The sequence below is a fragment of the Dasypus novemcinctus genome, chromosome 9 (genome assembly GCF_030445035.2).
Source record: "Dasypus novemcinctus isolate mDasNov1 chromosome 9, mDasNov1.1.hap2, whole genome shotgun sequence".
NCBI classification, from domain to species: Eukaryota; Metazoa; Chordata; class Mammalia; order Cingulata; family Dasypodidae; genus Dasypus; species Dasypus novemcinctus.
In genome coordinates this window covers 88,603,851-88,617,110 of record NC_080681.1, presented here as the reverse complement: position 1 = coordinate 88,617,110, position 13,260 = coordinate 88,603,851, and the positions used below count along the sequence as shown (strand labels likewise).

The window sequence follows — 13,260 nt, the reverse complement described above, 5'->3', positions numbered from 1 at the left end:
ATTAAATTTACTTTGGCCATGGATATTGCAGCAAATGTTTATTCATTCCACTAGAGAAGAGCTGGTGCTCAATTGCGGGGCTGCCCTCGCTTCTCTTCTTGGCCTTAATGCCCAAACACGTGCTGAGTGTAAGCCTTCCCCACCACCTCCCCTGTTCATTATTCTTGGATAATGTTTTAAGTTATCCAAGACTTTGGGAAAAATGAGGAGTAGGGGAGGAAGACTGTGCACCAGGAAGGAATGGTCTGGAACCTGATGGGGTAAAAGGTAGAGGAGGATTAGTTTTCAAGAAAAAAGAGGTATAGAAAAGAGGCAGTGAACCAATGGTCTGGAAGGGACAAGAGGCAACCATGGTTATACAGCCTGCCTTTTGCCTGGAGACATGGGGCAGATGAAGGGGAAAGAAGAGAGTTTTTCCAGTTTTTTCTTGGCTCAGACAGAAAAAGCTAGTCACCTGGCTGAAAACCGATTCTTTCTGGGCTAGCTTCCTATTACCTAAAAATGTCTAAAGCCTTTCTTGCCATTCTTGAGGGCTCGAGTGTGACTCTGAGATATAAGGTGGAAATTTTGGTTTTCCTGATGCTCTTCTTTAGCCTCAGGGGGTTTGGTGCAGGAAAGCGAAGAACTTGAATGATGGGTCCAAGATGGACAGTGAGAGCTGTTTGGGGGCCCAGAGCCTAGAGCTTCCTCTGCTCTTACAGCAGAAAGGGGGTATCTGACTGGGACTTTGGAGGCCTTGAGGAGTCAGACATGGCTCCTGTTCTGTGCCTACCTCTCCAGTTTTTTGGGTTTTTTTTGCTACAAAACCCTATATTATAGATTTTCCACATGATTTGCAGTTTGTAAGGCACCAAACTGTTTTTGCCCAGAAGTTCCTGCTCACACTGTTCCCCTTTACACATGTGGTCAATAGATAAATTTCAAGATTTAGCTTTAATTCCTTCCTTTAAGATTGTTGGAGTCCAACAAAGATGATGTTCCCGGAGACTTTTGGGAAGATGGAGGACTAGAATGACACGGGACTCTCTTCTCCTTCAGAAAAATAGCTGGAGGACAGGCTGAAATAGCCTAGAAAAAGATCTTCTAGTGTTTAGGACACCAGGCGAAGGCTGGACACTGCCCAGAAGAGAGAGGAACAAAGGAGGGAAATTGCGATGACAGAACTGTGAGTTGAAGCCAGAAGCAGCAGCTGCTGGCACCATCCCTCACATTAAAGACACTTTAGAATTCTCAGGCCTCTGGGCCTGTGACAACTGACAAAGGGGGCTCCAGGGATCTATGAATTCCAAATAGATATTGGATTATGTTTGTAATCTGGTCTATACCTGGGTGTGATTAAATTATGATTAGGGCTTTGATTGGGCCACATCATTAGGGTGTTGAGTCCCTTGGTGGGTGGGGACTCACAGTTAAAAGGCATGGCAAAGGACAGAGTTGAGGGTTTTTGATGTTGGAGTTTGATGCTAAAGCCTTAAGCTGGAATCCCGGGGAGTAAGTTCACAGAGGAAAGAGAAGCAAGCCCCAGGAAGAGAGGAAGCCAGGAAGCCTTGAACCCTTACAGATGTCGGCAGCCATCTTGCTCCAACACATGAAAATAGACTTTGGTGAGGGAAGTAACTTATGCTTATGGCCTGGTACCTGTAAGGTCCTACCCCAAATAAATACCCTTTATAAAATGAACCAATTTCTGGTATTTTGCATCAGCGTCCCTTTGGCTGACTAATACACTTCCCAAAGCCCTAGGAAGTGACTCTACAACTAATTAATGGGTCCAGTGCCCAGTTTTGAGCAACCAGCAGGATAATCTTAACAATCCAGATCAAGCCAAGAATCAAAGAGCAGTGGTAACACACAGCGTTCTGCAATTAAATCCCTACAAAAGAGAAAGAAATTGAACATCTGAGTAAACTACATCCTAATCAGATGCCTAAATATCAGCAAAAAATCATACTAAGAAAAGAGAAGACATTGCCCAAGAAAAGGAATATATCAAAACCTCAGAAAAGATGCAGAATTTGAGAGAAATAATTAGTGAGGTACACACAAACGTCCAAAATCAAAATAATGAGTTGAAAGACAATTTGTTCAAAGAGATAAATGACATCAAGAAGACACTGAGGGGGAAACGGACTTTGGCCCAGTGGTTAGGGCGTCCGTCTACCACATGGGAGGTCCGCGGTTCAAACCCCGGGCCTCCTTGACCCGTGTGGAGCTGGCCATGCGCAGCGCTGATGCGCGCAAGGAGTGCCGTGCCACGCAAGGGTGTCCCCCGCGTGGGGGAGCCCCACGCGCAAGGAGTGCGCCCGTAAGGAAAGCCGCCCAGCGTGAAAAGAAAGAGCAGCCTGCCCAGGAATGGCGCCGCCCACACTTCCCGTGCCGCTGACGACAACAGAAGCGGACAAAGAAATAAGACGCAGCAAAAAGACACAGAAAACAGACAACCGGGGGAGGGGAGGGGAATTAAATAAATAAAAATAAATCTTAAAAAAAAAAAAAAAAAAAAAAAAGAAGACATTGAGGGAAGTGGACTTGGCCCAGTGGTTAGGGCGTCCGTCTATCACATGGGAGGTCGGCGGTTCAAACCCCGGGCCTCCTTGACCTGTGGAGCTGGCCCATGCACAGTGCTGATGTGCGCAAGGAGTGCCGTGCCATGCAGGGGTGTCCCCTGCCTAGGGGAGCCCCACGTGCAAGGAGTGCACCCTGTAAGGAGAGCCGCCCAGCGCGAAAGAAAGTGCAGCCTGCCCAGGAATGGCGCTGCACTTTGTGTCAGCAGGAGAGCTGACACAACAAGATGATGCAACAAAAAGAAACACAGATTCCCATGTAGCTGATGACAACAGAAGCAGACAAAGAAGAACACGCAGCAAAATAGACACAGAGAAGAGACAACCAGGGTGGCGGGGGGGGGCAGGGAGAGAAATAAATTAAATAAATCTTAAAAAAAAAAAAAAAAGAAGACATTGAGCAGGGAAGTGGATTTGGCTTAACAGATAGAGGACCCACCTATCACATGGGAGATCCAAGGTTCAAACCCTCCAGACCTGTGTGATGAGCTGGCCAACACGCAGTGCTGATACACACAAGGAGTGCCATGCCACGCTGGGGTGTCCCCCACATAGGGGAGCCCCACGTGCAAGGAATGCACCCCAAAAGGAGAGCTGCCCAGAATGAAAAAGTGCAGCCTGCCCAGGAGTGGTGCCATACAGACAGCTGACGCAGCGAGATGATGCAACAAAAAGAGACACAGATTCTGAGTGCCACTGACAAGAATACAGGCGGACACAGAAAAACACACAGTGAATGGACACAGAAAGTAGACAACTGGGAGGGGAGGCGGGAAAGGGGAGAGAAATAAAAAAATCTTAAAAAAAAAAAAAAGATATTGAGCAAGTGCAGAGAAGAACTTGAAATCCTGAACAGAAAAGTAACAGAGTACATGGGAATGAAAGACACAGTAGGTAAGATCAAAAACACATTTGAGTATACAACAGCAGACTTGAAATGATAGAAGAAAGAATAAGTGATACCAAAGACAGAACAGCTAAAATTGGAGAGAAAAGAATGGGGAAAATTGAGCAGGGGCCCAGAGAGTTGAAGGACAATACAAAATGCAACAATATACATATCATGGGAGTTCCAGAAGGAGAAGAGGAGGGAAAAGGGGCAGAAAGAGTATTTGAGGAAATCATAGCTGAAAATTTCCCAACTCTCACAAAAGAAATGAAATTACATGTCAAAGAAGCACACCATAACCCAATCAGAATAAATCCGAAGAGACCTACTCCAAGACACATACTACTTAGAATGTCAAATGTCAAAGATAAAGAGAAAATTCTCAGAGCAGCAAGGGAGAAGCATGGGCTTATGTACACGGGGAGTCCAGAAAGATTTAGTGTAGATTTCTCTTCAGAATCCATGGAGGTGAGAAGACAGTGGTATGATACAATTAGAATACTGAAAGGCAAAAACTGCCAGCTGAGAATTCTTTATCAAGCAAAACTGTCCTTCAAATATGAAGGTGAGTATAAAATATTCACAAACAGAAACTAAGAGAGTTTGCAAAAAAGAATCCACCTTTGCAGGAAATATTAAAGAAAGCCTTAGGACCTGAAAGAAAAAGTCAGGAGAGACAGGCATGGAGGAGAGTGTAGAAGAATAGGAGAAAGGAAAATCAAAAAAGTAAAAAGACAGACAAAATATGACATATGAAAGCCAAAGAATAAAATGGAGGAAGTAAATAGTGCATTTACAGTAGTATCATTGACTGTGAATGGATTAGACTCCCCAGTCAAAAGATACAGGCTGACAGAATGGATAAAAAAACATGAGCCATCCCTATGCTGCTTATAAGAAACTCAGCTTAGACCCAAAATACAAACTGGCTGAAAGTGAAAGGTTGGAAAAAGATACTCCATGTGAATAGTAACCAGTGAGGAGCAGGGGTAGCTATACTAATATCAGACAAAACAGACTTTATATACAAAAAAGTTATAAGAGATACAGAAGGCTATTATATACTATTGAAAGGGACAATCCACCAGGAAGATATAACTGTCATAAATATCTATGCTCCTAACCAAGGTGCCCCAAAATACATGAGACAAAATCTGGCAAAACTGAAGGGAGAAATAGACATCTCTATAATAATCGTTGGTGACTTCAACACCCCATTCACATCATTAGATAGAACATCTAGACAGAAGATCAACAAGGAAACAGAGAACTTGAACAATATGATAAACAAGTTAGAACTAACAGGCATATACAGAATACTGCATCCGAACTCAGTGGATTATACTTTTCTTCAAGTGCCCATGGATCTTTCTCCAGGAGAGACCACATGTTAGGGCACAATGTAGCTCTCAATAAATATAAAAAGACTGAAATTATACAAAGCATCTTCTCAGATCATAATGGAATGAAACTGGAAATCAATAATCGACAGTAAAAAAATTAATTCACAAATGTGTGGAGGCTGAACAACACACTCCTAAATAATCAGTCGGTCAAAGATGAAATTGCAAATGAAATCAGTAAATATATTGAGACAAATGAAAACGAGAACACAATGTATCAAAACTTATGGGATAGGGAAATGGACTTGGCCCAGTGGTTAGGACATCCGTCTACCACATGGGAGGTCCGCGGTTCAAACCCCAGGCCTCCTTGACCCGTGTGGAGCTGGCCCATGCGCAGTGCTGATGCGTGCAAGGAGTGCCCTGCCACGCAGGGATGTCCCCCGCATAGGGGAGCCCCACGTGCAAAGAGTGCGTCCCGTAAGGAGAGCCACCCAGCGCGAAAGAAAGTGCAGCCTGCCCAGGAATGGCGCCGCCCACACTTCCCTGCCACTGACGACAACAGAAGTGGACAAAGAAACAAGACGCAGCAAATAGACACAGAGAACAGACAACCGAGGGGGGGGGGGTGGGAATTAAATAAATAAATAAATCTTTAAAAGAAACAAAACAAAACAAAAAAGAAAACTTATGGGATACAGCAAAAGCAGTCTTGAAAGGGAAATTTAAAGCCCTAAATGACTATATTAAAAAAGAAGAGCTAAACTCAAAGATTGAACTGAACAATTAAAGAAACTAGAAAAAGAACAGCAAACCAATCCCAAAGCAAGCAGAAGGAAAGAAATAGTAAAGATTAGAGCAGAAACAAATGAAATTGAGAACAAAAAAACAACAGAGAAAATTGACAAAACCAAAAGCTGGTTCTTTGAGACAATCAATAAAGTTGACAAACTCCTAGCTAGACTAACAAAGAAAAAGAGAAAATGCAAATAAACACAATCAGAAATGAAAGTGGGGAAGTTACAACTGACCCCACAGAAATAAAAAGAATCAAAAGAGGGTATTATGAGAAACTGTATGCCAATAAACTAGACAATCTAGATGAAATGGACAAATTCCTAGAAATACACAACCATCCTACACTGGTGCTACCAGAAATGCAAGGACTTAACAAACCAATCACATTTAAGCAGATTGAATCTGTCATCAAAAATCTTCCAGCAGGGTGGTGGACTTGGCCCAGTGGTTAGGGCATCCGTCTACCACATGGGAGGTCCGCAGTTCAAACCCTGGGCCTCCTTGACCTATGTGCAGCCTGGACCATGTGCAGTGCTGATGTGCGCAATGAGTGCCCTGCCACGCAGGGGTGTCCCCCGTGTAGGGGAGACCCACGCGCAAGGGGTGTGCCCCTTAAGGAGAGCTGCCCAGCGCGAAAGGAAGTGCAGCCTGCCCAGGAATGGTGCCACACACACGGAGAACTGACACAGCAAGGTGATGCAACAAAAAGAAACACAGATTCCCGTGCCACTGACAACAATAGAAGTGGACAAAGAAGACACAGCAAATAGACACAGAAAACAGACAACTGGGGTGGGGGGGGGAAGAAGGGGAGAGAAATAAATAAATAAATAAATCTTAAAAAAAAAAAAAATCTCCCAGCAAAGAAAAGTCCAGAACCAGATGGCTTCACAGGTGAATTTTACCAAGCATTTCGGAAAGAATTAAAACCAATCCTGTTTAAACTCTTCCAAAAAATTGAAGAGGAGGGAAAATTAACCAACACATTTTATTTATTTATTTATTTATTAAAAAAGATTTATTATTTATTTATTTAATTCCCCTCCCCTCCCCCAGTTGTCTGTTTTCTGTGTCTTTTTGCTGCGTCTTGTTTCTTTGTCTGCTTCTGTTGTCGTCAGTGGCACCATTCCTGGGCAGGCTGCACTTTCTTTCGCGCTGGGCAGCTCTCCCCACGGGTGCACTCCTTGCGCATGGGGCTCCCCTACGCGGGGGACATCCCTGTGTGGCAGGGCACTCCTTGCGTGCATCAGCACTGCGCATGGGCCAGCTCCACACGGGTCAAGGAGGCCCGGGGTTTGAACCACAGACCTCCCATGTGGTAGACGGACGCCCCAACCACTGGGCCAAAGTCCGTTTCCCTTTATTTATTTTTTTAAAGATTTATTTATTTATTTATTTTTCTCCCCCCAACCCACCCCAGTTGTCTGTTCTCTGTGTCATTTGCTTCGTCTTCTTTGTCTGCTCTGTTGTTGTCAGTGGCACGGGAATCTGTGTTTCTTTTTTTGTTGTGTCATCTTGTTGTGTCAGCTCTCTGTGTCTGTGGCACCATTCTTGGGCAGGCTGCACTTTCTTTCGCGCCGGGCGGCTCTCCTTATGGGGTGCACTCCTTGCGCGTGGGGCTCCCCTAAGTGGGGGACACCCCTGCATGGCAGAGCACTCCTTGTGTGCATCAGCACTGTGCATGGGCCAGCTGCACACAGGTCAAGGAGGCCCGGGGTTTGAACCGCGGACCTCCCATGTGGTAGACAGAGGCCCTAACCACTGGGCCAAGTCCGCCGCCCCCAACACATTTTATGAAGCCAACATTGCCCTAATACCAAAGAGGATAATGATACCACAAGAAAAAAAAATTACAGAGCAATCTTACTAATGAACATAGACGCAAAAATTCTCAACCAAATACTTGCAAATCAAATCCAAGAGCTTATCAAAAGACTTATACATCACAGATTTATTCCTGGTATGCAAGGCTGGTTCAACATAAGAAAATTAATCAACTTAATATATCAAATTAACAAATTGAAGGAAAAAAACCCACATGACCATCTCAATTGATGCAGAAAAGGCATTCAACAAAATCCAGCATTCTTTTTCAATAAAAACACTTCATGGGAAGTGGACTTGGCCCAGTGGTTAGAGTGTCGTCTACCACATGGAAGATTCGTGGTTCAAACCCCGGGCCTCCCTGATCTGTGTGGAGCTGGCCCATATGCAGTGCTGATGTGAGCAAAGAGTGCCATGCCACGCAGGGGTGTTCCCCGCATAGGGAAGCCCCACCTGCAAGGAGTGCACCCCGTAAGGAGAGCTGACCAGTGCAACAGAAAGTGCAGCCTGCCTAAGAATGGTGCTGCCCACACGGAGAGCTGACACAACAAGATGCTGCAACAAAAAGAAACATAGATTCTCGTGCTGCTGACAACAGAAGTGGACAAAGAAGAAGATGCAGCAAATAGACACAGAGAACAGACAACCGGGGCCGGTGGGGGGAAGGGGAGAGAAATAAAAAAAAAAAAAAAAAAAAAAAACAATTCAAAAGATAGAAGGAAAATTCCTCAATATGATAAAAGGCATATATGAAAATCCCACAGCCAACATAATACTCAATGGGGAAAGATTGAAAACTTTCCCTCTAAGGTCGGGAACAAGACAAGGATGTCCACTGTCACCACTGATATTCAATATTGTACTAGAACTTCTAGCAATTAGACAAACAGGGAGTAGAAGTGGCACAAGAGAGTAATCGTCTCTCTCCCACTCCAGAAGGTCCCAGGATCAGTTCCCAGAGCCACCTAATGAGAATACAAGCAGACACAGTAGAACACACAGCGAATGGACACAGAGAGCAGACAATGGGGGGAGGGCGGGGGGGGAGAAATAAAATAAAAAAAAAACTGAAGGGAGGGAAGTAGATTTGGCTCAAGAGATAGAGCATCCGCCTCCCACATGGGAGGTCCAGGTTTCAAACCCAGGGCCTCCTGACCCATGTGATGAGCTGGCCCACGCAAAGTGCTGATGCGTGCAAGGAGTGCCGTGCCACACGGGGGTGTCCCCTGCCTAGGGGAGCCCCACGTGCAAGGAGTGCACCCCATAAGGAGTCGCCCAGTGTGAAAAAAGTATAGCGTGCCCAGGAATGGTGCCGCACACACAGAGAGCTGATGCAAGATGATGCAAAAAAAATGAGACACAGATTCTGGGTGCTGCTGAGAAGAATACAAGTGGACACAGAAGAACACACAGTGAATGGACACAGAGAACAGACAATGGGGGGGGGCAGGGAAGGGGAGAGAAATAAATTTAAAAATGGTGTTCTTTTTTTTTTTTTTAAAGATTTATTTTTATTTATTTAATTCCCCTCCCCTCCCCCGGTTGTCTGTTTTCTGTGTCCTTTTGCTGCGTCTTGTTTCTTTGTCCGCTTCTGTTGTCATTAGCGGCACGGGAAGTGTGGGCGGCGCCATTCCTGGGCAGGCTGCACTTTCTTTCACGCTGGGCGGCTCTCCTTATGGGTGCACTCCTTGCGCGTGGGGCTCCCTACGCAGGGGACACCCCTGTGTGGCAGGGCACTCCTTGCGCGCATCAGCACTGCGCATGATGCGCATGGACCAGCTCCACACCGGTCAAGGAGGCCCGGGGTTTGAGCCGCGGACCTCCCATGTGGTAGACGGACGCCCTAACCACTGGGCCAAAGTCCGTTTCCCTAAAAATGGTGTTCTTGATTCATATGTCAAGAATGGACAGTCTGGGAAACAGACTTGGCCCAGTGGTTAGGGCGTCCGTCTACCACATGGGAGGTCCGTGGTTCAAACCCCGGGCCTCCTTGACCCGTGTGGAGCTGGCCCATGTGCGGTGCTGATGTGCGCAAGGAGTGCCCTGCCACGCAGGGGTGTCCCCCACGTAGGGGAGCCCCACGCGCAAGGAGTGTGCCCCGTAAGGAGAGCTGCCCAGTGTGAAAGAAAGTGCAGCCTGCCCAGGAATGGCGCCACCCACACTTCCCGTGCCGCTGACAACAACAGAAGCGGACAAAGGAACAAGACGCAGCAAAGAGACACAGAGAACAGACAACCGGGGGAAGGGGGGGAATTAAATAAATAAATAAAATAAATCTTTAAAAGAAAAAAAAAAGAATGGACAGTTTCTTCTTTAAGTCCCTAATCAACCCTGACAATTTTGTACCATTGTACCTGTGAAACTTTACTGCATCAATTTCTTTACTCATCTATCTCTCTATAACAGTGTGAGTAACTGGACAGCAAGGAGCAAGTTTTACTCATATTTATACCCCTGGTCTAGCAGTGTCTAGCACAGAGCAGGCACTAATTAAGTGTTGAAAGGTTATGTGTTTTGGGAATTATATGTGAGTATGAATATAGGAAAATGAGTATATACAGAAGGGAATGCCTCAATTTCTTTGTCAAAGAGAATATAATCGACATATCTGGTGTATTACAGTGAGATTGTTTGGGGATCCACAGTATCATAAGGTCTATTTCTCTTTAATATTCTTTAGTAGGAAGAGAAACCTAGGTCTAGTTCTTTCACAAAGTTTTCTGTTCTAGCACGTTACTGGACAGAGGCAATCTTATTTGGGAAGAAAAGGATATGAAAGGGAGGAAGACAAGGTGACTGTGCAGGAAGGGAAAAAGATTATTATCACTATTTTTAAAAGATTTAATTAATTAATTAATTAACTAGTTTCTCCCCACCCCCTTGTTGTTTGCGTTCACTGTGTGCTCACCTTCCTTTTAGGAGGCACAGGGAACTGAACCCAGGGCCTCCCATGTGGGAGGGAGGCGCCTAACACTTGAGCCATCTCCACTCCCTCCTTTGTTGGGTCTCTCATTATGTTTTCCTCCTGTGTCTGTTGCATCATCTTGTTGTGTCAGTTTGCCACACTAGCCTGTCGCATCAGCTCTCTGTTTTGCTTGTCTTTAGGAGGGACCAGAAACTGAACCTGGGACCTCTCATGTGGTAGGTGGGAGCTCAATTGATTGAGTCACATCAGCTTCCCAAAAGAGATTTTTTTAAAAATTAATTTTTATTGACTTAAAAAAAAAAAAAAGATAAATAGATCATACAAAACGTTATATTAAAAAACATAACAGGTTCCCATATACCCCACTCCCCACTCCCCACCCGGCTCCTCCCACATCAACATCCCCTTTCATCAGTAAGGCACATTCATTGCATTTGGTGAATACACCCTGGAGCAGGGCCATACTATGGACCATGGACCACAGTTTACGTTGTAGTTCACACTCTCTCCCAGTCCATCCAGTGGGTTATGGCAGGATATACAATGTCCTGCATCTGTCCCTGCAATATCATTCAGGACACCTCCAAGTCCCAACAATGCCCCATATCACACCTCTTCCTCCCTCTTCCTGTCCTCAGCAACTCCTGTGGCTACCGTCTCCACATCAATGATACAATTTCTTCCATTGCTAGAATCACAACAGTTGTATAGTAGAATACCAGCAAGTCCACTCCAATCCATATTATATTCCTCCATCCTGTGGACCCTGGGATGGCAATGTCCACTCCACCTGTAAATCAAGAGGGGCCTTAGATCCCACACGACTGATGGCCAAAAGAGATTCTTAATCAGAAAGGTTAGGATTGTAATTTGACTTTGAATAAATTATTGTCTGGTTTTGAGCCAATTATTTCATGACTTTGGGCTTTAATTTCTTCATAAAGTTGTGGAGATTTCAACTGCTATAAGAGCCCAGCATGGTGCTTTGATAACTAATTATTAAACAGTTAATATTGCATGTCACATTTCTTCAGAAGTTGCAGGATGAGGCTGGGTACTTCTGTCTTAGAAAGTGCTCCTTTTTAATACTTCATGGTTTTCTGCTTCCTTCTGGGAGAAGAGTGGGAAGGAGATCCACAATATATTGGAAGTGTTCAGGGTGCTAAGTTTCCCTGGGATGGGGCTGGTCCTAGAGTATTACTTGTCAGTTAGGGTCCACCCTTGAGGGTAGGCTGACATAAAAAGAATTAAAGATAATGCTTCTCTGAACAGCTTCTCAGGGCACCTCCAAAAGCTCATCTTTACTCTTTATCCCTCTGTAGCCCTGAGTTAGGCCTTATCATGTTACACCTAGACTCTGTTATCTGCTCTTCCTTCATCCAGTCTTTTTCTAGTTTCCATTGACAATGGGCTCTTCTGAAAATAGACTCAATTTCAATTAATACTCCTCTTAGACCTCAGTGCTCCAGACCAGAGTGGGGAATGAGATGCCTGACTGGGAAAGAAAATCCTTTCTTCTGCTCTGCTAGGCTCCAAATAACTGAGCCTTTACTTCCCTGACCCCCCAGATTCTCTAACCTGTGATCTGCTCTTTGCCTGGCTGTGAGAAAATACCTGTTCACTAGAATTCAGGGGAGAGAGACGTCTGGCATGCTGGGGACAGATGTATTTTCATGGAGATTCAGTAACCTGGATGGAATCTTGAGGGAAGCAAAAAGCTGAACTAGTTTTGCTTGGTAAGGATTGGAAGTGGGCTCCAGTAAACACAATAGAAAAAGTTCTGGGCTAGAATTTGGTTATGAAATATTGCAAAGGGAAGAATACAAGAGGATGGTAAGTTGGGAAGTTGGGAAAAAAACAATGGGATAGAAGGGAACAAACAAGTCACAAATGAAAAGCTGCACTGTGGGAAGTAGGACTTGACCTATGTACCCATCAAGTCTACTTTCAAGATCAAAGGACTGATTACTGTGGACATAGGAAAGAGATCAAGGTTCTTAACATGCAGAAGATGACTGACAGAGAAAAGAGACTCAGACAAAGTAAATTTATGGTTTTTCTCCTGCTTGAGTAGGAGGTCAAACTTGGGTAACTGAGAATTCTAGGGTAATGTGGGGTGTGGTGAGAAAAGCGAGAGTTGCTAGAAAATGGCTTGTTACATTACATGTGAGGAAGACTGACTGGGGACTTTGCCATCTACTAAGCTCTTTCCTGGTGGGAACCCAAGTTACTGATTTTTATCTGGATCATTCTTAGTAAGAGGTCTTGAGTTCTACACCGATAGCGAGGAGTTTGCTTTCTCCACATGACTCAGCCCAAAGGAAAGAACAGAAGACTTGCTAGGGAATGCCTGTGGCAGGAAGTTACTATGCTGGATGCATTGGTTGCACTAGCACAGAGGACAGGGAGCAGAAAGTGTCGGGGTTTTCCAATTAGGGTCCAGTTGGCCATCTCTTCTTCAGGAGGATCATTAAGGGGTATCCTTGCTAAGAAGTGGGCACATAGTATGAGTAAAAGTCCAGAAGATGCTGAAGCCCCTGACCTTTTAGGGGCATGGATAGCTGTGCTCCCAGATAGGAGATGCTATGCCTCAAACCCTCAACACCTGGCATTGATGTCCTTCATGCTTTCTGTTCACAGAATGAAAAAGTGTCCTTGCAAAGTAGAAGAAAGGAACACCATTTTCTTGTTGGAAAGGGGAAGGAGATGAAGCAGAAATGGTTCTAGCATGTAAGAAAGGAGGGGACCTCTAGTGTGGTAGCAAATGGAGAGTTCATTCATATGATTGTGCCAATGGATTCTAAACCCTTAAAAAAACATAACAACAAAAGAGGAAGTAACTCCTGGCTCCAGGAGGGGCTGGAAGAAGAAAGCATGGGGGTGTGTGGAGGAGTTTCTACTTTTCACTGAGCAGGA

The 13,260-nt window shown here is 44.9% G+C and overlaps 1 protein-coding gene across 3 annotated transcripts in view; it reads right to left on the bottom strand.

Annotated features, from left to right (window-relative positions):
- Window positions 1-13,260, bottom strand: part of EIF2B3 (eukaryotic translation initiation factor 2B subunit gamma) — a 221,529-nt gene that overhangs the window by 1,261 nt on the left and 207,008 nt on the right. Inside the window, exon 12 of one of the 3 annotated variants that reach the window (XM_058303695.2) lies at window positions 10,938-11,134. The exons of 1 other annotated variant lie outside the window; for it this stretch is intronic. In XM_058303695.2, the coding sequence (XP_058159678.1) occupies window positions 10,995-11,134 (140 nt within the window). In that variant the 3' untranslated portion in view covers window positions 10,938-10,994. Of the gene's footprint in view, window positions 1-10,937; window positions 11,135-13,260 lie in introns of those variants that run through there. One more of the 3 variants, XM_058303694.2, reaches the window with a different exon arrangement.